Source organism: Rhodnius prolixus, unplaced genomic scaffold, assembly GCF_049639745.1.
Source record: "Rhodnius prolixus isolate KJV_2025 unplaced genomic scaffold, Rpr scaffold_5, whole genome shotgun sequence".
Taxonomy (NCBI): domain Eukaryota; kingdom Metazoa; phylum Arthropoda; class Insecta; order Hemiptera; family Reduviidae; genus Rhodnius; species Rhodnius prolixus.
Genome location: NW_027411624.1, coordinates 28,755,976 through 28,781,028, shown reverse-complemented (window position 1 = coordinate 28,781,028; position 25,053 = coordinate 28,755,976). Strand labels below are relative to the sequence as shown.

Genomic DNA, 25,053 nt, shown 5'->3' with positions numbered 1-25,053 from the left:
CCGCTCCCATTAAAGGCAGTAAAATAAATAAGTCGATAATAGTAGAAAATCTGAGGCCATGCTTCAGGGTAAATGTTAGATCTCTGGTTCTGTTTGTTTGTCAATCTCTCAACATGAATTTTTAATCAAACTTGATCAATTCATTTATCTATTTCTTTTGAATATAACAACTTGCAGTTTGTGGAAATTGATCTGAATTAAGGAAACAAACTAAATCTATGCTGGGGAACGTCATAAGGAAGACGCTGCATTTAGTCCTCGAGAGAGCCACTGCAAACGCAAAAATTTACAACTATGTGCAATCTAAGAACGCTAGAAGCGAGGCAGCGAAAACTTCAGTATCCCTAGTGGGTCTCCAGAATGCAGGAGCCGAACTTTAGTAATCGACTGCAATTATAATCTGGCATTCCTCTACTAAATGCTAAGGAGTACCTCTCTTCTGGAATTGCACAGCTAGCTTAGTAGATGCTTACATAATGAGCAATGCCCTTGGACTGTCTTAGCTACCTTCATAAGCTCAGCTTCTGCAAAGTAACTAAGATTAGGGTAAATCCTTTTCCTTCAAGAAAATCTTGGAAGTGCCCTCCTATAAAGACCATGATTCCATTTTTACAATGGTCCTTGCAGCAGCAGTTGTTTTGTAATCTGACTCTGCAACAAAGTTCGAGACTCTAGAATTTCCACAACATACCTCTTCCTTTTACCACAAAGGTACGCCTTCAAAACTCAGGATTAAAAAGTAAGTTAACCATTTAATTAAAATTTTTGTCATGTCACTTCTCTACAGTTATTCACTTATAAAATACAATTTTTTGTATAAGTTAATGAAATTAAACTGAAGGCAACAATAGTTTTTATACTATATTGATATAGAACTTTCAATTGCACAATGTTGAAGAAATACATAAATTTTTCTTAATAACAGGAAATAGAATCAATCGAACGTGGCAAGAGAAAGCCATATTCTAGATTCCCATGAAATATAAAATCTGAATTACCGTTTTAATTACAAATAAGTCGTTTCATTTGTGAGTGAAAATATTAATTGTTTTTTTAATAATTACTAGAGATTCTTATAACCCTATATAAAAAAAAAGAATATAAATAATCAAAATAAAACAACTCAATTATCTCTCCTGATAGTTTAAAATAAAAGGCAAGATTTTAAAGTTCTGTTGAATGTGGAGCTCCTAAACAGAACTTATATCCTTATACCTCAGTTCAGTATTTAATTTAAAATAAGTGGATTTTCAAATTTTAAATTTGAGTGAGTATATTTTAAAATCACCTCCCACTCTATTTTATTTTTTTTCTTTAGTATTTTTAAATAATTTAATTAAAATGAACCTTGTTTACAGATGCTTTTTTTTATTCTTATTTTATTTAAACCTTTGATTTGTCTGGTCTTGTTTTTGTTAGCTCCATGATTTTTGGTGCCATTTAAAAAAGTATTTTTTTTCTCTCTTATTTTTTTGTGAAATAAATTAACTAAAGGAATGTTGAAGGAGAGTTCATACGAAAGAGAGCTCCTGTGAAGATAATAAACTTCTAGCTTGCTTAGGTTTTGTATCAATCTTTTTTTTCTTTCTCCTTTTATTAAAGTAAAGTAAAGTTTTATGAAGTAAATCGAACTTCTTTATCGATCTTTTAAAATTATCGAAATTCAATTTCTTCTGGAAATTGTGATTAAAACCCAAGCTTACTAAATAGTTGTACAAATATTAATAAAGATAGATATAAAAACTTAATAGAGTCTCTTAATTTAAGAATCTGTTCATCAAATTATTTTTTTATTTAATAGGTATGATTGCTAAAAGTGATAATAATTATTTTATCTATACTGGGGACAATATAGAACAATTTTTAATTAATAAAACATTTTCTTAATTAGTGATCTAAGTTTTAATGATTCTTTTATCTAAATTCAAGACTTTTTATTCTAAACCTCGCAAGCATTAACGGCTAAGGGAAGCCTGGAAGAATCATTCCAATATTCCAAATGACGGAATGTGAGATTTTTCTTTTTTCAGTTAAAATTTTTAGCTCAGCAAAAATAACAATAAAAAACCAACTAAATGAAATGAAATTTGTGGTTATAGACACCCTAACTTCATATCCTAGCACAGGGATCTTCAACCTGGGTTCCGCGGAACCCTAGGTTTCCCTGGAACGTTGTCATAGGTTCCGGAAGTGATCACTATTTACTCAGCCAAAACGCACGTAAAATGGAAATCATCTATACAAGGAATTTGTCATGTAAGAACGAGGTAGTGGACTGTCTTATTAAAATATTAGATTAATAAAATATTTAAGTAAAAATTACAATATTAATACAAAATTGGATATAAAAAGGCAGTTGATGGTAAACAATAAATATAAATAAACCTTTGATGAACTACTTTATCTGTAACTTAAACATGAGGTTCCTTCAAGAAAACCACGAGCTCCAAGGGTTCCTCAAAGTGTAAAAGGTTGAAGATCCCCTGATCTATTACAATTGTTTTATTAAGATTAAATAAAGATACAAGAATATAATTGCGAATTTGAGTAGAATAAAGCTTTGATGAACTATTTCATCTGCTACTTAAACATGAGGTTCCTTCAAGAAAACCACGAGCTCCAAGGGTTCCTCAAAGTGTAAAAGGTTTGAAGACCCATGCCATAGCATAATACTAGGTGCGTACTTTGCAGGCACCGTAAATAATTTTATACCAGCTATGCCCAAATACAATATGTGCGTTGTTATACGGAGAAAAATAAGGAAATATGAAGTATCTTGGCTAATTTTAAAAGAAGTTTCCCGTTTTTAAATTCCTCAGTTTGATTTTCATGCGAGGGGTTAAACGTATAAATTAGTTAGACAAGTATTGGATGTAGAAGTTCAGAAAAAGAGAAAAAATGGAAAAATCTTGATTAGTTTTACAAGTAATTTCTCATTTTAACTTCCAAAGTTATTCACACACATTAGGTCGCATTGTTTTAAAAATAGACGCACAGAAAAAATGGAAATCTTTGGTAGTTTTATTAAAAAATCCTTAATTTGGGCCTCTAAAGTTCTATTCCCATGTCAGCACTACATTATATACATTATGCTAGCTAGATTTTGAAGTAGAAATTCCAAAAGATGCTAAAAGAGGTGAAACGTTTATAGTTCTACTAGAAATTCCGACTTTTCTGATTCCACCATTCCATTTACATGCCAGGACTTGATCATATAAATTACGTCGGGTTGTTTGAAGTGTGAAACTTCAGAAAAAAAAGTGCAAACAAGACAATCATAACTGGATTTAATATAAATTCCTATTTCGGGCAACTTTAGCTTCATACCTATGCAAGACCTTGATCAGACACATTTGGCACGCTACAATTGGAAGTAGAAGTGCACAAAAAATGATTAAGAAGGTGAATCCTAGACAGTTTAACTACAAATTTCATCCTTTATAATTTCCCTACAAACTAGACTATATCATACACCTTAGGTCGCCTTGTTTTGGAAGTAGCAGTGTAGAGTAAACGGAAATCTTTGGTACTTTTATTGGATATCGCTTATTCTCTCTTCCTAACATGCGATATCTTTGCCTAGATTTGATAATGAACCGTATGTCGCCTAGTTTTAGATGTAGAGTTCAGGAAAATAGTAAAATAGGTAAATGTTGCTTGAGTAACAAGATTTCCCATTTCTTTTCCTTGTAACATTCTTCATGAATGCCAGGGTTAGTTCATACGCATTTGTTTAATATTGTTATGGGTAGGGAATCCGCGCATTTAAATGCTTAAAAAGGAAAATTAAAACAAAAAGAGAAATCTTTTCTCGTGTACACACACGTTCTCGTACTATATACATACGTCGGCTAAAATGCTAATCGGAATTTAACAAAAACGGGAAATATTAAAGAATCTTTTTGTTTTAGTATTTCTTTTTTAGCATTTAAATGTGCGGATTCCGAACACTTAACAATATTATTTTACATACCTTTCTTTATGCCAACTCAATAATGGTTAATATTTCTTTTTAAGATTTAAGTCAGCAATAAATGCACTATTTCATATTGAGTGGTTTTATCAACTTTTTTAATGTTTAAAGCAGTTGATGTATAGAAAAAAATTCTAACTTTGACAATAGTTTTACTATCTGATACTGCTGTAATCGATTTAAGAAATATGCGTTTGTTGTAGACCTTTCGATCTAATTAAAACTTAATTATATGGAATATTAATAATTTTTTATAAAATAATTCGAATTGTCAAGCAAACACCGAGGATTAGCAACAATGAAAAAAAAAGATTACGTCAGAGAAGGGGAAGTAGAATCGTAAATAAGAACGAAATAAGAAAGTGGGGATTATCCACTCTACTGTTCGCTTTGTAGGTCACGGTGTCTCTATGTCCCTGAATTCACGGAAACATTCAGAGACGGCAGCACCGTACAAACAAATTTCTGTGTAAATTTTTAATGGAATTAATTTATTTATTTCTTTTAATGTTGCATTGGTTCTGTCATTTCTTTATTTTTAATTTATAAATTTTATCGTTCAATAATTATGATGATTGTTAGTATTACATATTACTTACTCTTTTTTTTACTGTGAATCCTTAAAATTCTCAAAGAAAAGAATTCTACTTTTGTTTGGTTATTTAAATATTTTGAAGTCTTTTTTTTTTTTTGTTCTTCTTACAACTTGTGGGGAAAAGTTCTTAATTTTTGAGTTCGTATTCTTGTACAAGGACCTACGAGGTGTGGCTATTAAATAACGAGACTATTGCTGTAAAACATTTTATTTTAAATTTATACATATTTAGTTATTATCACCTTCAATATACACCCCTCTCCTATCCCTACAACGCTCCATGCGAATTTACCATTGTTCGAAACAGTGTGGAAGTCTTTTTCTTGTGAGCTCCTGCATGACTGGTGCCGCTTTTTCTTTCACAGCTTCAACGGACTGTGAAATCGTGTTCCTTTTAATGCAGATTTGACTTTGGGGAACAGATAAAAGTAACATGGGGACAGGTCAGGCGAATAAGGCCTAAAACTGGGATGTTGTACTTGGCTATAACCTACGTCTTGTGATAGACAATGTTGTCTTGATGGAGAACCCCGTGACTTGTTCTCTTCCAAAAAAATCGGGTCGTTTTTTTTCTTACTCTTTCACCGGAGTTGAGCAAGTATCTCACGGTAGTGAATGTTGATTAATTATAATCGATATTTTCATCCGTTTTGGACGTGGAAAGGCGACCCGGGCGGTCATCATCTCCGACGTCTTCTCGGCCATCTTGGAAACGCTTGAACCACTCAAAAACTCGCGCTCGTGATTAACATTCAACGCCATAAACTTCTTTTAATAAAAGATAAGTTTCAGTAGTGGTTTTACCAAGTATCATATGAAATTTCACGACAATTAGTTGCTCTACTACATGTAGTATCATGTTTTCGGCTAAACGGAACTAACACCTCTTACTCAAACGACGGTTCCGGTCAGACAGATTTCTCTACAAACAAGTGAGTTGCTGCGATCGAAATACAAGGTTTTACGCTGCACAGGTGTCGGTCGTTAGGATTTAGCGCATGCATAGTACTTCTGTAGCAGCATCAGTCTCGTTATTTAATAGCCACGCCTCGTATAATGGGAATACAGATATATTTTGTGGTTGAGTAGGATATTTTATATTCTTTTTGCTATTCTGTTATTCATACAAACTTCTTTTTTCCGCGTTGCTGCGGTCTAAAGTGGACCGCTCTTGAGGAATCGCCAGCTTGCTTATCAGTCTCCCTTTTAAACGTCTCCTTTTTTTACGGTTTCTGTATATCTCTTCTCCATTTTTAATCGGCTTGGAAAAATGTCATCCACTTTTCTTTCTCAGCAAAATTCTGGCTCATTTCTTCCGCGGATTTTTTTATTGATGGGGCACTTACCATTGGTCTTAAAACTGTTTTATAGCTCGTGACTTTTACGCTTCACATGAGAATCCCTTAGCTCGTGAGCTGGGCCTACATTCAAGACATGTTTGTCCTTCCAAATTCCACATTTTATACTATAGTTAATTTAATTTTTGTTTATTTACTCAAACGAACCATTACTCGTAACAATTTACTTTAAATTTGGAATATTAACTATAAAAATAAAGGTTAATATTAATATTACAAATATATTTAGCGATGGCGGATGTGGCATTTACGTCGCTTCGTTATCTTTTCAGTAAAATTCTGCTGAAATTTAAGATCATATTAAGAATGAATACATTATTATGAATATATTGGAATGTAATTTGTATAGGATTGGATAAGTTTAGGTTAGACATCATGAAAGGGGGCAATTCTAGTCTGGTCAAATGTGTCTGTTGTCAAGGCAACTTGCCAGGTCCGGTGTGCAATTGAGGATTGATAATAATTCATAACATTAGTGCAGAATTATTCTCATTGCACTTGCGAAGCTCTTGCTTGAGACTACAGTCATACGGATATATTTATATTGTTGGTCTGCATTTGCTATAGTTCATGAATATTTTATAATAATAGGAATGAGTGATAAAAATCTTTTATTTTTAATGTCATTGTTAACAAATTAAATGCTAATATACAAAATATAGTCCATAAGCTGCTGGATTCCACCATTACTTACAAGTTGTAGGTCTATAATTATGTAATTAGTACCAAGGTAAAGTCGTAGGAACTGTTTTCAAGAAAATGTTAAAAACTGAAACGTCAATATTTTCATCCACTCAATTTCACATTTGTGTTTACCGCAAAGTAAAGATAAGAATAATAGTACTAATACGGCACCAATAAATGCGCTTTCTTGTGATTCCTTCTGCCGTAACTTTATATTTATTGTCACGCAATGTCCCTAAATTTTGATTCCACACAATGTCAACAATAATATTTAGTACAGTTGTTAAGAGGAAACAATTCTTGAATTATTACACACAGTATATTCTACGATAACCTCGTTGTTTTTAACGTTTGTAAAATTGACAATGAAATAGTGGTTAGTGTATGTAAATAAGTTCTATATGAAAGAATCCCTTATAAGTATGGTATAATTAACTTCTGCAATATGCTACACTCTTTAAACATTTAGATGGTTTTCTAAAAGTTAGCACGGTAAAAGTTCTTGAAAATAAAGATTTTCTAATCAGAAATTTATGTTTGCACAAGAAAAAATGCCTATTTCTCTTTTGGAGATTTAAAAATAAAAAAAAAAATGCACTATTAATGGATATGTATAACTGTTTATTTCTAAATCCAATACATAAAAACAAATTTAAGGAAATTATAATTTATGAACAAAGGTATTTTATCAACAAATAATTTATTTTCATTTTTTTTTTATTTGGTGCTACCCGGATCCATAAAAAAAATGGTAAAAAAAATTACCTGTTTACAAACAAAAATGAAGGTTTCAATAACCTGCGATGTTTGAAAGGAGAATAGCTGATGATTGTAGATAGCAGCACCAATCAATAGCCATTTTCAATTTTTATTGGCATTACTCTATTTCTTAAGAAACAAGGTATTTATCTGTTTAAAATTGCCTTTCCTCCGCTAACACTCAAATTCTCAGAAGCCTTAATATTACACTTTTTTAAAAACGATAATATTGAATCTTAAGGTTTTTGTCTAATCAGTGATAATTGACAACTATTGTTGGCAGCAATTATTAGTAGAAACATGGACTGATCCGTATATTTGTTTTAAAATCAACAGTCTGAGTTTATAAACACATTATAAAATTTATACACGCTGTAAACTAGATTTTGTTGAAGAAATGTAATTATTTTTGCTAGTTTCATGGGGTGTTCACAGTGCATTTGCTTCAAGTTTTAGTATGTAGTAGTAAACGAGACGATAGTGAAAAATGGCGACCGAGAAGGAAGCCTCTTCGTCGTCTTGTACATCAGATCCTAACTTTGCTGTTATTTGTTCATTTCTGGAAAAGTTTTCTACACAATGTGGCATTCCACATCCTTCATTTTTAGAACTGCAAGAAATGCTGGAAGACACGACAGAAGGTAAGTGTTTTTATTATTGTTAATGACAGAAGTTCCCACAAGCGTTTTCATTCCCTTGTATTTATATTTTCTCAAGTTCTAACAATTTTCTTGAATTCTTATACTTAATTTATTTTTTCTTTGAAGCTGTAGCTTATAAATTTTCTTAATCCATTCCTTGATATTCTTTATTACTTTATGTTGATCTGCTTTAGGATGATAATGATTATGTGGTGTTAAATTCTGACCCATCCTACTAGACTCTTATTCTTAAATTATTTAAAATATACTGTGATTTACTAGATCATCTTCCCTGCAATAATTTTCGAAAAAAATAAGTTACTTCGCAAGTTTAAATATAGTTGAGGTTAACTTCAATTTTCTTTTCATTGTGACAGTGTCTCAAGTACTAATCGATCTACACATTAAACTTATGAGAAAAGCTAGAAAAACTATTTCTGTTGATAAATGGGAAAGAGGATTATCAAAATTCTGCCATACCTATTCCCAGCAAGATGGATGGGAGCTTGAAAGATTTGGTTACAAGAAATCTAAACTTTCTGTAAAGCTTAGGTTACTAAAGGTACGTACATTTGCCTCTTCATAAACTTTTATTCTTTTACTAAGTTCAAATTGCAACTTTTAAAGATTTGTAAAATTAAATTTGCTAATACTAAGTCTTTGTGGGTAATTAAAGGAAAAATTTTGTTATGCAATGTAATATTTTGTAAACAAGAATTCGTCAATAAATAACTGTACACTTGTTAATATTATTAATTCTACTTTGGAAGTTTTTATCTTCAAATTTTTATTAAACTTGATCTTTTCTACCTAAGTTTGTTTTGGTCATTGTTTAACACTCAAATAATGAAGCTAGCTTACCGCTGTAAACTTATAAACTTGGCACTGAAGCGTGATCATTCTTAGTTGTGTTTGAAATTCGCAATTTTTCTTGAATAAGTATCTATGTTTCGTTAAGCAGGAATAAATACATTTTTAGTAGAGTAATGCACTATTAAACGATATCTTCATCTGTTGCTTTTGTAATTCCTTTGTGAAAAGAATTAATTAGACAATTACCAATAACTAGAAGAGGTTTTCATTTTAATCTTTCACATGTTTAAGAAAATTATTTAAATCCTAATTGTTATAACTTATACATTTTCAAATGGATTTCCACAGAACCTTCTTGAGCTGCAGTTTGATTGTAATAACAAGTTCAAAACAGAAGTGAACAAATTGATGTCTATTGAATTACGAGTTGATCCACTTGGTCGTGATCAAAATGGACTAACTTATTGGTGTCAATTTGATCCTGCAGCCCACGTTCGTGTATACAGAGAAGATCCCGATGAAGAAACGTGGCATCTTGTAGCAAAGTTAGTTTTAATTACAAAAATTCTTTTTATTTATTTAGCCAATATCATTTTTTTATCATTTACATTTTTTTAACTTGGAAAGTCGAATGGTGTACGATGGCTAGAGTCCCATAATGAAATTGTTTTAGAAATAATCCCAGTGTGGTGTATAAAAAATTGTCTATGTTTAATTTTAAAAATCAATTTTTTGTTTGATACCTTTTTTTTAAAATTTTAAATTAACAACTCTTTAAAAAGACTGTAGTACGCAATCTTTCTGCCATATTTTGGTCTTCATTGATTCTTTTTTGGTCCTTAATAACAAAAATTATCTTTACTTCACTTTCATGGTGTAAAAAAGTACAACAAGAAGCTAAATTTGTTGTATTCTTACTGGGATGCAAAAGACGTCAACAATTATTTTCTTTGGTCTAACCGGAGACCGAGCATATCCTGCTGAAGATAAATTGAAACTGCGATAAACCAGGTTCAAATCATGTTTTTTGTTTTTTTTAATGTTACCTGACCAATTAAAACTCCAGATAGTTGGATATAACAGGGTCACTTTTGAGTACCTTTTAACTACTTCTTCGACTACCTCAGGCATTATCTTTTTTACATCATTTTTGTATATACCTCGAATGCATTCGACTCACCAATTGCCCCAAAAAAAGTCTCATCAAAGTCACTTCATAGCCACCTCTGAACTTTTCAAGGTTACTTGTTAAATGTTTTACTGCTTCTTCGATTTCAATTAAATAAAGCGTAACTGCCGCAACTGTTAAGTATTTTCCCAATAATAAAGTAAATCACTAATTTACCGTCATTTTTTTTCAAAAAAAGAAATGCCCAAAATTTACTGTTTGAAGGAATTAAAGTGTTCAGAAACTCACTTTTTAGTCTAAATTGAGTGTCTTGTTATTCCAACCAAGATATGCTTCAAGGCGCAGTATCTTTATAGCTTTCCATTCAGAAAACCTAGTTACTTCTTGTCGAATAAGAGAGAATATTTTACTCAATAATAGCAAACAAATTCAAGGTTAATAAATAACCGATTGCCTAATCACCTGTAAGCCGTCCGCGATACTGGATAGTTTCAAAATTCCCTATTATTCGAACATCTTTCATAGTAAGCTACCATTCTTTCTTCTTCCTTCGCAAGCTTGATTACTATCAATAAATAATAATAATGAATAATTAATTGAAAAGGATCTCGAGAGTAAAGTTCCCTTTAAAGCGACTTTTGGGGGCCTCATTTTTAAACAAATAGAAGTCATACAAAAGATTAGGTAATCCCCCTATGCAAATCTTCTTTTGTGGCTTACTTGGACAATAAGAAAAAAATAAAATTTGTAACTTAAATAATATTTAAGTTTCCCAAAGAAGGCGTGGATTTATTGCGTTACCCTGAGGTTTGATTTTTAAATATTCAAAATTTAATATTAAACACCATCTTGCAGTTGTTTAAAAGAAATTGGCTTCACATATTTTTTTTTTAATTTTTATTTTTTGTTGTATAATGTAAAACCACACAGTTAATTGACGCCCTTTCTTTCATTCATGGGTGTTGCAGGGATCGAGGTGGTTTGGTATCTTTAATTGATAGTCTATCTTCTGGGGAGGGCCAGCAAGAATTAAATTTAATATTGAATGAAGATAGTACCAGCCAAGAAATTGAGAAACCAATCACTGATACTGGTCAGGTTCCAGCAGACGAAGAGGAACTTGAAGAAGAAGAAGATGAAGAAAGTTCTGGTACTGGTGAAGAAGAGGAGGATTTAGGAGAAGAGGAAGAAGATGAGGATGGAGAAGATGACAATTTAGAGGAGCGTGTGCAAGAAAACGGTGTAGGAAAACATTTTGCTATTAAAAAGCCAGAGAAAGACAAGTTAGTTCCAGAAAAAGATAGCAATGATAAGAAAATTAATAGTGTAAAAGTTGAAAAAATAGTGATAAGTAGTACACTAAATGGTTATATCCAAAAAAAGCCAGTAACAAATATTTCTTACGCCGAAGATGTTGATGAAAACACCAATAAAAAGGTTCCTGTTTCGAATAATATTGACGTAAAGGAAAATGTTAAGGAAAACGTATCACTAGTTTCATCAAACACAGATATTATTACACAAATGTCCGCGAATAAGACAAATATTTTATCACATATGTCAGAAAAATTTAATGAAGAGAAAGTCGAAGTTAATGAAGACAAGGTTGAAGTTAAAATAGCCAAGGGGGAAGAGAAAATAGATGGATTAGTAGAAAAGACAGGAAAGGAAGAAGAAATAGAAAAAGATTTGTCGGAAGAGAAGTTGCAGGAAGTTGATAGTAAAGGTGCTGAAGATTTGAGCGTGGAGCCTGTTCCGAAGAAGCTAAAATTGGATGAGAAGTGCGAATCACAAGATAAGTCTTCGGATGCAGTTATTGGGGAATCAGTTGAAGAACCTGTCAGGTACTAGTGCATAGTTAATTATAATTAATTTTGTTTTTTTATAAAACTGATTTAAATTTTTTTTTAATTTGTATTTTCATTGATAGAAGTCGAGGAATTTTAATTAATTTCCAAAATAAAATTAAATCTTAAATTGCGTCTTTCTCTGCAACCCCCATTTTCTGCAAAAAAATTCTAAAAGCAGTCTAAAGGCGACACACTTTTTTACCCATCTCACATGTTCATGAATCACACATTTTACTGACCGTAAATTCCATGAACAGAAATGAGGGAGTCACAATAGAACTTTTAGACCGTCCTGTATTGTCTTTAGAACTCCTCTCCTAGACAGCCTACACATACGAGGTGTGGTTAAATAACGAGACTATTGCTGTAAAACATTTTATTTTAAATTTGTACATATTTAGTTATTATCACCTTCAATATAAACCACTCCCTTATCCCTACAACGCTCCAAGCGAATTTACCACTGTTCGAAACAGTGCTGGAAGTCTTTTTCTGTGAGCTCCTGCATGACGCGTGTCGCTTTTTCTTTCACAGCTTCAACGGACTGAAAACGTGTTCCTTTTAATGCAGATTTGACTTTGGGGAACAGATAAAAGTCACATGGGGACAGGTCAGGCGAATAAGGCCTAAAACTGGGATGTAGTACATGGCTAGAAACGTCTTGACAGACAATGCAGTGTGAGCCGGCGCGTTATCTTGATGGAGAACCCATAACTTGTTCTTCCACAAATCGGGTCATTTTTTCCTTACTCTTTCACGGAGTTGAGCAAGCACCTCACGGTAGTAATATTGATTAATTATAATCGATATTTTCATCCGTTTTGGACGTGGAAGGGCGACCCGGGCGGTCATCATCTCCGACGTCTTCTCGGCCATCTTGGAAACGCTTGAACCACTCAAAAACTTGCGCAAGTGATTAATATTCATCGCCATAAACTTCTTTTAATAAAAGATAAGTTTCAGTAGCAAGTTTCATGTGATATTCGTTAAAATAAAGCCAATTATTATTAGAGGACTTACCATCCATCCACCTTAATTCCTTCAAATGTTAAAAACGCTCAAATCTCGAATCTTTCATACCTCATTATTACGAAAGTTAGATGACATCTCCCACACACTGCTTTTGCCATCAGAATTTTTGGAATAAATCTTTTTATTCTTTACTGGGTTATGGACTTTTGGTAAATTTAACCGTATTGAAAATACTGTTCTGGACACTAATCTTGTTAACATTTCGTAACCCTTACTTTAAACGATTGGATCAATGATATAGAAACTATTGTAACATAATTGTTACTGAGAGTATAATTTCTCTCAAAAATTTTTGATCTAGAAGAAAGTGTCCAGGATGTCTATTTCCAATTTAAGGCTAAACTGCCATTTTTTAAAACTTGGGTAGTACCCAAGTTGACCTTGAATTAGATGAATACACATACAGCATGTCTTAATAAAACAAATTTATTTTCCGTAAATCCAAATTTATTTAAATAAGTGAAAATTGAATAAATTAACTCAAAAGTTATTCTTTGCCTGAGTTAATATCAGGCAATGTTATGGGTAGCCGCAATTGATTGATTAAGATGGGTTCAATACTCGGTCTGAAGGCTTGGGTTTTATTCAATGTATCAATATGAGAAATTAAAAACGTTTCATATCCGACCAGCTGGTGGACATAAAACTTGCCTGCATTACTAGGTCTCATTTAACTTTTGAAAGCGGCATAGATTTTTGTTTGTAAGTTATCATGTTCTATTTCCTTTTCTAAAATGATGAAATAAAAGAGATGGGTTTAGCTGAGTGGTAACGAACTGCATTTCAACGCGGAAATCCCGAGTTTGAATCCAACCGATTGCCATTAGATATTTACTTCATAGAAGCTCTTCACTGTCTGGTGATGGAAAATGTTGTCTATAACGAGAGAACTCTGCCCGAAGGTCGTCAAAGTACTGAAAAAAAGCTCTGGGTGTTAATGACCACAGATATTGGCTGCGCCTTAAAATTAAAAATAATCTAAACTTAATCTATACGCACAAGAGAAAAAGCCTTGTGCGTTTTGCTTAGATTAACATTAGAAAAGTTAGTTCCTACGTTTTATAAAACAATTATACTTATTTATAGATTAAACGAATACAACCCGTGAAGTAATAGAAATTAATATCAACTTTTACTATGGTTGCATATTTATTGGGAATACTGAAATAACTATGTTAAAAAAAAAAAAATTCGTCAAAATTTGTATAAAGAAAATTGTTTGACTCATTTTCAAATTGTTTTTATGTGGCCCCTAAACGTCTTTCTGTCTTACATTTATTGATATTCAATAATTTATATAAATAATTTATTTCTTTTTCTCTTTGTTTAAAGGTATGTGACAGGACCAGGTTCTGGAAACGATTGTGAAGCTGTACCTCCAATGTTCAGTGAGATTATTGAAGAAGATATAATTTACTTTTCTGGAGAAGGTTCAGGTGCTGATTGTAACATGGGTAATCCAAGTTTTGAAGATCAAACGCAGGATTCCATACGACGGTCTTCTTGTATTGAGAACAATAATCCTACTACATCCTCAACACATGCATCAGTTATCAAGTATAATGAAGCTGATGGTTGTAATTTGCAAAGAGCACCGGAAAATTCTCAAAAAAATTGTACTACCAAAAGGTAAATTTTATTGCATTTATATACTATTATATTAAATTAAATATGGGCCAGCTCATTAAGAGCTTTATAGTTATTTGTAAATATTCCAAATGGAGTTCAGTTCTTCAAAGATCTTGATATAGTCTTGGGCTCAGTCTTCTTGTTTTACACTTTAAACTAATATTATGATGGTTAATCTTTTCTTATGTTTTAGATATTCTTCAGAATCAGTTGTTCAACAGAAAACTGATGATTTAACTGTTTCAAAAAAAGAAAAAGACAATAACAGATGTTTTGCTCCAAATGAAGTGCACTTAATAGGAGGAAATAGACCAGTGCCTTGTTCTGTTATTAAAGTTCCTTGTTCAGAACGCAGCTGGGTAAAAAATAAAGAAAGTAGCAGTGATTCTAAATTGAAATCCGATACAAACCTTATGAAGGAGGACACTTCATTAGATAATAGTTCTGAGATTGTTGAAGGTACTGTACTTAATTTAGTTAAAAAAGATAAGAAACTGAAGAAAATAAATGACAAAGAAAATGGTGAGCTAGTCAAAAATAAAACGTTAATTCCAAATGTTCCTGAGGTAAAACCACGCAAATTAGCCAACAAAAACTTGAACGATGAATTTACTATGAACGAAATAGTTGAAGAAAACATTAATACTAAATACTGCGAGAATAAAACAAAGTACGAATCGAAATTAGAAACAAAAGTTGAAAGTAAAAATGACCTAACTAGTAATAGTGAATGTGATTTACGTAAATATGAAACTTTGGCAACTGATGACGATTGTACGTTGACTAATATAATAGAAAAGTGTCTAGATAGAAAAATTAAGGATAATATTTACACAGATAAAATTGCTAGATACAATGATCTATTTTCTGCTAAAAATATACAGGGACCAACCAATTCGCAAAAGATGTGTTTTAGGAGCCCAGAAGAAGATGAAGAAGAAGAGAAGAAAATTACTATAAGTGGTTGCGTTAAAAAAACTGTAGCTAAAGATCGTTCAAAAGTAGCTAAAAAATCTTCATGTGTTAAAGGAATTGTAGAGCCTGTTGAAAATAGGGAAATACCTTCTAGGAGCTCAGTAAATAAAAAAGATAGTAAAAATTTACTAGAAGGGACAAACAATAGTAATAGATCACATAGCACTGGAACTGCTAATGGTAAAGACCCGGTTGAAAGTAGAAATGAAGGTACGATTCAATTAAAAAGCAAGATGGACGTCCGAGGTTATTTACGAAATACTGTTACAACGAAAGGTTTGTAATATTTGTACTTACTTTTTGGATTTTATCTATTTGTACTCGTTCTTGTTCTGGCGTAAATCCAGCCTTTCTTATATACGGTTCATTTTAAGACGGCTCAAATGCATTTCATGCTTAAACGGTTAATCTGAGCAAAAAATTTGTTGCCCGTCATCTCTAGTTTCAGAATATGTGACTTGATTTTAGATTCCTGCCCGCATACGCGGCTGACGCGCGACCAAAAGTGAGGGTTCCCAGTTGACCCCCATTTTCATATACACAGTTTTAAAGAGTATAAAAAGTTATGAAAGAAACCGGAAACCGCAAATCGATATCTTCACAATTAAAGGTGCTAGGCCATTTCAAAATCTGGTATTTATTAATCATATTTCAATTTTTTAACTTCTTATCAAAGAGAAAGAAGAGCACGCGATAGGTCATTTTTATGTATTTTTTCATCCCCTTTCTATTAAAAATATTGCCAAGGCGATAAAGCTAGTATTTTTCTTAATATCGGGAAATAAGTCGTTTTCCGAGTGATTTTTCTAAGAAAAATCAAATGTTAAGAGCTTTAGATGTTCTCAAGCATACACAAAATGGCTGAAAAATAATTTTACATCTGTTACAAACAAGAAAGTTTAATAATTATTTGGTAATTTTGGGAGAGTTGCGTTTAATTACCAAAAAAATTGGAAACCTCCTGCTATACAGGGTGAACCAGTAAGTATTGTCCATAGGCCTACTGTGTATAGTACATCTAAAGTGGAGTTCAATGACGTATTGGCCAACTTCATATTTTCCTCTGTTCTTGAGTGACGTAACTTTAAAGTTTTTTTCTAAAATCATTACTTTTTTCCAATAAAAATGTTATTACTCAAATATTTTTAGTCCGAATTCGATTCTGATTACACGGTTAGAAACACAGATAAATTTGCTAAAAATTGATACCAAATTGAAGCATAAGTTTTTCTCTAATCAGCCTTAATCTTTCTCCGAATGCTGGAAAAATAATAGTAATCGAAATTTTCAAGAAAACTCACTCGGCTTTTACGTGATCATTATCAGATCTAGGTGCTGGCACTTTTTATAAAAGTTTGCTTGTTTAATGGGCTTTCAAACGGTATATCATTTTCCAGGATTCCTTTTATCTTCGTATGAGAAATTACGTTTGTTTTACCAGAAAACGTGTTCACGAGTACTCAACAGTGTTATGGTACAATAGAAAATTTTGAAACCAAGTCGAACAGATAAGGGAAGTTTATTTGTAAGACACCTAGTTGTATTGGTTAATACCTAATTCAGATATAACGATTATCTGTTAGTGGGTTCAAAGGGTTGTTAAGAATTATTCACATTTTTTTCTTTTTCAACAGGGTAGTTGTGTGTGAAATTGTAATTTAGAGTAAATACAAACTATATGAATTTTTTTTTATAAAAATAGTACTTGTTTAAAATATTTCCTAACATTTTCTCAAATATTTCAGAGTTTAGATTTATTTATTTATTTATTTATTTTTTCTTTCTTTTTATTGCAATTTGTAACCTTTGACTTCCTTATTTAAAGACATCCTACTTTAAAATTGACTACTGGTCCATCTAAAAGAGTTTTCAATGAATTAAACAACTTGATAAACTAACACTGTTGTGCGCTCGTGAGCACGTTTTCTTGTAAAACAAACGTAATTTCTCATACGAAGATAAAAGGAATCCTGGAAAATGATATACCGTTTGAAAGCCCATTAAACAAGGAAACTTTTATAAAATGTGCCAGCACCTGGGTCTGATAATGTTCACATAAGAGCCGAATGAGTTTTCTAAAAAATTTCGATAACTTTTATTTTTCTAGCATTCGGAGGGAGATTGAGGCTGATTAGAGAATAACTTATGCTTCGAAATGGTATCAATTTTTAGAAAATTTATCTGTCTTTCTAATCGTGTCATCAGAATCGAATTCGGACTAAAACTTTCTGAGTAATAACATTTTTATTGGAAAAAAGTAATGATTTTAGAAAAAAACTTTAAAGTGACGTCACTCAAGAACAGAGGAAAAGATGAAGTTGGCCAATACGTCATTGAACTCCACTTTAGATGTACTACACACAGTAGGCCTATGGACAATACTTACTGGTTCACTCTGTATATTTAAGTGATCAATATCAAAAAATCTTTCCCGGAGTATCAAATCCACCATTATGTGTAATTCTCAGACTTTTTTATATTTCTCCCAGAATCATTCTCAAAGAGCCCGAATCCCTTCTTCTATATGTTTTGATTTAAATTCATATTCCTTACAGTATTTACATTTTTTCATAGAGAGAAGCATTAATTAAGCATTACGAGTATTTAGAAATAGTTTGAATGAGTAGCTTCGCATTTAATTATAATTCATATGAATTATATGAGTGTATTTAAAAGTTATAGCCGATTAGAATGAATGCAAGAAAATGATTAGAGAAGGATTATGTGATTTTAATTTCGGTTAAGCTATAAGGATGGCAGGAGTATAGAGTACTGATCCATCCATTAGCTGTAGTTTATGTAAATAGTTGTATATAGTAGAGGGATGAATGTGTGAAGCGAATGTATTTATAAGTAAGAATGGAGAGTGAGTAATATCTAGTGATAAGCACCTAGACGATGCTTATTCATAAACAATTTTTTCTTTACTGCGCAAAATCAAAGTATAAACTTACATCCTTTTGTTTTTATTACTACAATTTTTAGAAATATATTGAGGAATTCCTCTTATAAAAATAATCCTGGTACTGGCCTTTCATCGCTAATATAGTTAGCTCAGAATTATTACTATTGTCGTGTAAATGCAAGATAACAGAGAAAGACTTCTGAAATTGAAGCACTTCAAATATCCTTTTTCTTATTAATAGAACAGATAATCATTCAAGATTATATCCAGTCCCTCTGGTTATGACCTCCTTTTGCATCTTCTTATTCATATTTTTGTAAATCAGAAGGTATTGTGGGGCTACATTAGATTAGTAATCGTTCTATTACTTTCATTATTATTAAATGGTTTGAATTCCCCATATTCTATATTAATCTTGCTTCCCCCTCCAGATCTTTTAGAACAATCTCCGGTTTAAGCATGACCACTCCAGTGAACTAGAATTCTAATTTTCTTCACATTAAACTCCGTACTTTGCCTTATTCAGTTTTTCGGTCTAGCTAATAAATTTATTGTTCTGCTCGATCTTCTCCCTTTTATTACAACCTTAGTTAAATTCTTCCAATTTTCTTTTCTGCTTGGCCTAAACAAATTTGTCAACCTTCTGTTACCAACAACTCTTCTATGTCAATCATTAATTATTTTATTACAGTTTATGCACTACCATTAAAATTATGTTGTTCTGATTTTCAGTTAATTCAAAATTGAATATAAATAGCGCTGAACAAAATAAATCCATAGATAAAGTAAAAATATTGTGCGGTAAAATAACAAAACAAATTGACAGTGTAAAGGACAAAGAAGTTACAAGAATAGATGTAGAGAAAGCATCATCTTCACATGATGTAAGGGAAAAATACTAAAAATTCCTGATCTTATTTTATTTCGTTCATTAATTTTTTTCTAACTCTCTCTTTTTATTCAGGTTGCAGATAAATCAGAAATAAATGATGTAATAGAAATGAAAGTACTGGTAACTGAAAATACTTACGATGAAAATGGGAAGTTTACAAATGACAAATCTAAAACACCTATAAAAGAAACTGAAGAAAATTCTCCAGGTCCTGGTAGTCCTAAGAAAGCAAAACTAGATGATCTCTGTCACGCCAAGAGCTTCATTGTTAGTGAATCCATTGAAGAACCTGTGAGGTATTTATTTAATAAAGTTTTAACTAATTTCCAAACGGTTACCCTGATAAATCATATTATTCTTAATTGCCATTTGAAACTATGTTTTCACCAAACGAACTAGAGCCTAGAATAGGGGATAGCACTGTTTTTCTGTGTACGACTGGTACCTTTAGTGTTGTTCTTGGAACGTTCTTGCAGTGCTTGTTCTTTCCAATTTGCCATTTACACTAAAGAACATTTTTCTGTTCGGCCTACACAACCCCGCCAACATCCCCTCCTTAAAAAACTAATTTTCGCAGAGAAGAATATTTAAAATTAGAGCAAAAGTCTACGTTTACATTTTAGGCTACATCTTCTCTTTAAGTATCAAAATAAACATTAGTTATTGAGTCATTAGTAATTACTTTAAACTTTGAATAGTTCTCGAATGATTACAGGGTAGAGGAAATGTGAGATTAAGTGTTCGGCGCCAATCCGAGATGTGCTATTTCTATAAGCTTTGGGAAACTGGCTTTTCAGACAGAGCTAGTTGCAATAAATTTGTGCTGTGAGATTATATGCGATGATAAAACCAATTCATGAATCGTTTTCTTAAAAATCCAAGGGCTTAACTGGTTATCAAGGTCTACGTAGTTAGACTGAGACGTAGTTAGGGCGACATGGAGGGCAAAAGTTTGCCTGACTTGAAAACACCATCCATTGTAGTCCCTCTTTTACAGCCATTTATGGTGAAGAAAGATTTGCCACAGTATTGCAGCCCACAAAGCGTTGGAACTAGAAAAATAGCCTTAGCAATCTGAACTTTAAGCCAAAACTTCTTTCAGAGATGAAATTTCTAAGCCTAAGTTTAATAAAATACTTTAAGGCTGATACTAGATTACAAAAATATAAGCTATTAAAATTTCGTTCATATTATGCTAAAAATGTTTTTACTCGCCGACAATAATAATAATGGATTTTTTTTTAATTTTTCGCAGATATGTAATTGGTGTTGGTAGTGGAAGCGATTGCGAAGCTGTACCTCCCACTTTCAGTGAGATCGTAGAAGAGGATGTAATTTATTTTTTTGGAGAAGGCTCTGGTGCTGATTGTGATATGGGCAATCCAGAGAAAATGGAAGGTCCACAATTACAAGAAACAACAAAATCATCTACTGTTGATACAAAACCCACTACACAATCTACTGAGCGGAAACCTAAACTATGGTCAATCGAAGCAATTTGTAATTCGGACAAAACTGTTGATGATTCCAATAGGGATGAAATCCCTAAAAGGTTCAGTAAATATTTTCATAGACTGAATTTTTCTGCATCTAATTAATCATTGGTTTATATTAGGCAGTTCAAATTGTCGAAGGGAAAATGTATATCTGCACAAATGTGCAGAAAGTATACCGCATTGTTTGTTCTACAGGTTGATTGTTCAGTAAACATTCTCCAACATTGTCTTTAGGGTTCCTTCTCCAACTGTTCTTTGTTACAGCTAGTTCTTAGTTGATTGCACAGAATATGACAATTTAATGTCAGCCACAATCCCAGATTTTTTTACTCAGTCGAGGGTGGACCTTGCCTGAAACCAAGTTTAGATAATGTTCGTTGTTTACGATATTTTTTCGCTGTTTCTTCAATTAAAATTTAAAATTTAAGGTCTGTTAAACAACTTCTATTGAGAAAGTTAAACTTAACTCAATTTTACTTTTTTGGATTTTGGTTTTTTGTATAATGGATACAAATAAACAAATGCAACAATTTTATTTACATTATTGTTTTTACATACGACTTAATTCAGAAAAGTGTTAAGGGAAACAGTCAGAAAGGTTTCTTATTACGAATAATTGAACTGTGGTTGTTAATTTACGGAAGTACAAGATTTATAGATGTTGAGACTCATAAGATTCACCACCCTTCAATTCTAAGTTGATTACAACCCTGCGAGAGGTTGAGCGAATAGAAAAAGTAGAACGAAACGTTGGCAGTGTAAAATAAAGTAACGAAAAAACACCATCTAAAAATTATTTATTTCAATTAAAGACTTCCCAAAGACATTGCCTACAGGAAAAAAAAAATAAAGTAAATTGACGATTTTGATGGTAGTGGCCAAAAGCCAAATCCACTGAGATGGTCAAATCTAAGACTAAAGTCGGGCGTCTGTAACAGACTAGTTCTTGAAAGAGGGAAGAATTAATGGGACCCAGCATGGGTAACCTTTATTTTCACAGATTAACCTCTCCAGCTATTAAAACCTTACCTATTTTTGTAGTAATTTTTTAAAACCAGAAAGTTTATTTTATAGAATTTTTGAATGCCCCTACCGAATTATAAGGACTCGTTTTGTTGGTAAGATAATTAAATTGTAGGACTTAGAACTTATTCCATTACACCATCTTTAATTACAGTTAATTCAAAATCATATGTAGCTTTTATTGCAGCCAACTAAAATTATCAAGCAAATAAACAAAATTAACTTATTTCAGGTTCTTTTTCGGGCCAGGAAGTCTTCAGAAGGACCTCAGCATTGACAGTAAACTGGTAACTGCAAGAGATATGCCCTTAAAGCATGGTGACAGCACTGGACCATCTTCTTTAGAATTAGGAACAGCAGATATTCGACAAGATCAAGAGAAAAATGCATCAACAATTTACTTAAAAGACACCAATAATGACAATAGTAAAGATTTAGCTATTGATTTATCAGCAAATTTTAAAAATTCTGTAGAAAGTCAAGATAAAATAAACTCGCCAACAGTAAATGAAAACGCTTTCAGGGAAGAAAAAGAAAAAAAGGAAATCTCATTGTCTATGGAAAACACAAAGTCTAATGAAGTCGTAGAAAAAGAAAATTCTGTAGATGAGATAAACGGTGAATTGCCCAAGGAAGAATGTCCTAGTGAAAAAGAAATGAAACAAAGTAAGAATCGTGAAACAAGTGACAATTCCAGTGATACAATAATTAAAAATAAAAATGAACAAGATGAAGAACTTAGCAATTCTATTGATGATTCTAAAAATTTTGAAACAAATGATAAGCAATTAGTTGAAAGTGTTTCCGAAGATAAAGAGAGAGAAGTAATTGAAAAAGTAAATGTCCCAAGTAAAACTGTAAATAATAATGATGAAAGGGAATTAAACAACAAAAACGATAATAATGTGAAAGAACAGAGTATCGATAATGTAAAGGTTGCCAAACCCATCAGTGAAGTTTCTGTTGAAAATGTTAGTATTAGCACAAAAGATGAAGAGAAAGAGGAACAGAAAAAAGCTGAGAAATATAATGCCCCTTGTAATGAAATGAATTCCGAAAGTAAACAGTTAAATGAACAACAGGAAAGTAGAGCTGGGATTATGGCGAAAGGTAAAAATGATGATGCAACGTTAACAGTGATAATAGAAGATTGTTTAGATAAAAATGAAAATCAAAATACTGAATTAAAACAAGGCGCAAAATATAATGATTTGTTTACAGCTAAGAATATTCAAGGGCCTAGTGTTGAACAAAAAGAAAAAGAAGAAAATAACGCGGAAACTTCAGGAAATAAGATGGATAAAGAGAAGTCTGAAGGAATCGCTGAGAATCAGATTATGAACTCCAAAAGCAAAAGAAATCAAAACAATGAACCAGAAAAGGAAGATGTTAACGCAGAAAGTAAAGAAATCTTGCCGACCAATGAAGATTGTAATAAGGAAGATGCAGTTCCAACAAGCAGTGGTCAGGAAGGAATGAAGTCTTCTGAGGAGACTGTAAAATTAGAAGACATTAACGAAAAGGAATCAAAGAAAGAAGAGTCTGAGTCTGGAGTATTGCAGGAAGTTGAGGCAGAAGCCAAAGATAAAAAACAGTCTGAAATTCAAGATGAGAAGGAAGCAAAACCAATAAATGAAACCTCGGAAGTGACAAAGCAGGAGAATAATAAAGCACCTAAAGAGTTTGATGAAAAAGTAAAATCTGAAGAAACCGAAGATCAGTCTGTTAAAGTACCAAAAAAAGAGGATACTGTCGTAAAAAACAGTAATACTGATGAAGGCGAAGTACCCTCAAAGACTAGTAAAACCGAGGAAGTTGATGAACTACAAGAACCGAAAACACCTCCTGCGAGAAGACTTTCAAGTAGAAGAACAACTAGATCCAGTTTACATCAATCTCAAACAACAAACAGTAATGTTATTGAAGAAAAGAAAAGTAAAAAAGAAGAGAAAAAAGTTGAAAATGCAAAATCCAAGAAAAAAGTTAATGAAACTATTCCAAAACCGAAGGCAACTAGCTTTACTCTTTCATCATTTTCTTTGGAAGAACCTTTGGACGTTCCAGAGAAAGTTCAAATTTTGGACGCCAAAGCACCTCCACCACTACCGAAAAAACGGCCGCCTAAGAGAAAGAGAGGAACTGAAATACCGAATAAGTCGGAAGAAGAATCGGAAGTAGCTGAGACCAAAGAGGATGAAAACGAAGAAGTAGTTGGAGGGAAGAAAGTAAAATTAAGAGGTTTGTCTGCATTTTTATCTCAATATACATATATATTCTCTTCTTACAGTCAACTTACTAATATAAATGCAGAAATCCTAACCGAAATGACAATGTAAGAATTGAGGGGACTCATTATTTTGTTTCGCTAGAATTGATCTTTTTATTCTTAAATTAAATTAGAGGTTAATAGATAGTTCTGATTAAGGTGCAATAAGTCCCTTGTGGCTAAGGTGCCGAGGGGCATAGGTCCCGTCCATTTTCTAATCTAGTTCTGATTTCTTCGATGTTTTGGGCGAATTTCAATTTTTATTTTGGGCTGAATTAATTAACATTACAAAATGCACTTGAGAATTCAGTTTTATTTGAATGTTTTCTAGAAGATTGTTCTTAAAACTCATTTCTATAAAATGTACTCTTGATTTTTGTTTGTTTTAGATGTTATTTGTTAGTCAATAAGTTTGTTTTTTGTTTCAGCTAAAGGGAAAAATCGACCCTCTCCTAAAAGTAAATCAAAGGCCAAACAACCTGCAAAGGCTAGTGCTACCAAAGCGGCAAGTGTGTCTGGAGGGAAAAAAGTGCAAAGCGTTAAAAAAGTAACTTCTAAAAATAAATCCCGATCGAAAAAAACTTCCGCTCGTCCAAAGACTCAAAAGAATAAGAAGAGTGTAAAGTTGGAAAAAGAGAGTGATGAAGAAGAAGAAGAAGAAGAAACCGATCTGAAGGTTAAAGAAGAAGTAGGTAATAAGGCCGTGGAAGATGAAGGAAACAAAGAAGTTGGTGATTGTAAACAAGTGAAAAGGGAAGCTACAGTTGATGAAGATATTGAGCCTAACGTTAAGAGTGGAGACAAAATTAAAATTGGAGAAGAAAATTTAGAGGCTAAAGTTAAAAGTGAAGATGAAGAAGATATTCCACTCTCTGCCAGAGTGACTAAAGGAAATGTGACTAAAAAGAAGGAAAAAGATAAGAAAAGAAAACATAATGAAGGCGGAAAATCTTCTCCTGATACTAAAGGAAAGAGGAGAGGTGAGATTTTTGTTTAATTAATATAATAATAACTGTCACTTATCAGTTCAAAA

The 25,053-nt window shown here is 32.2% G+C and overlaps 1 protein-coding gene across 3 annotated transcripts in view; it reads left to right on the top strand.

Annotated features, from left to right (window-relative positions):
* The first annotated feature begins 7,683 nt into the window (after positions 1-7,683).
* Positions 7,684-25,053, top strand: part of LOC141458654 (uncharacterized) — a 28,455-nt gene continuing 11,085 nt past the window's right edge. For 2 of the 3 annotated variants that reach the window (XM_074136925.1, XM_074136923.1), the window contains exons 1-11: positions 7,684-8,010; positions 8,388-8,572; positions 9,172-9,368; positions 10,921-11,796; positions 14,167-14,463; positions 14,657-15,714; positions 19,076-19,227; positions 19,308-19,531; positions 20,491-20,787; positions 21,987-23,992; positions 24,449-25,000. In XM_074136925.1, coding sequence (XP_073993026.1) covers positions 7,857-8,010; positions 8,388-8,572; positions 9,172-9,368; positions 10,921-11,796; positions 14,167-14,463; positions 14,657-15,714; positions 19,076-19,227; positions 19,308-19,531; positions 20,491-20,787; positions 21,987-23,992; positions 24,449-25,000 — 5,998 coding nt within the window. In that variant the 5' untranslated portion in view covers positions 7,684-7,856. The remainder of the gene's footprint in view (positions 8,011-8,387; positions 8,573-9,171; positions 9,369-10,920; positions 11,797-14,166; positions 14,464-14,656; positions 15,715-19,075; positions 19,228-19,307; positions 19,532-20,490; positions 20,788-21,986; positions 23,993-24,448; positions 25,001-25,053) is intronic. The other variant, XM_074136926.1, reaches the window with a different exon arrangement.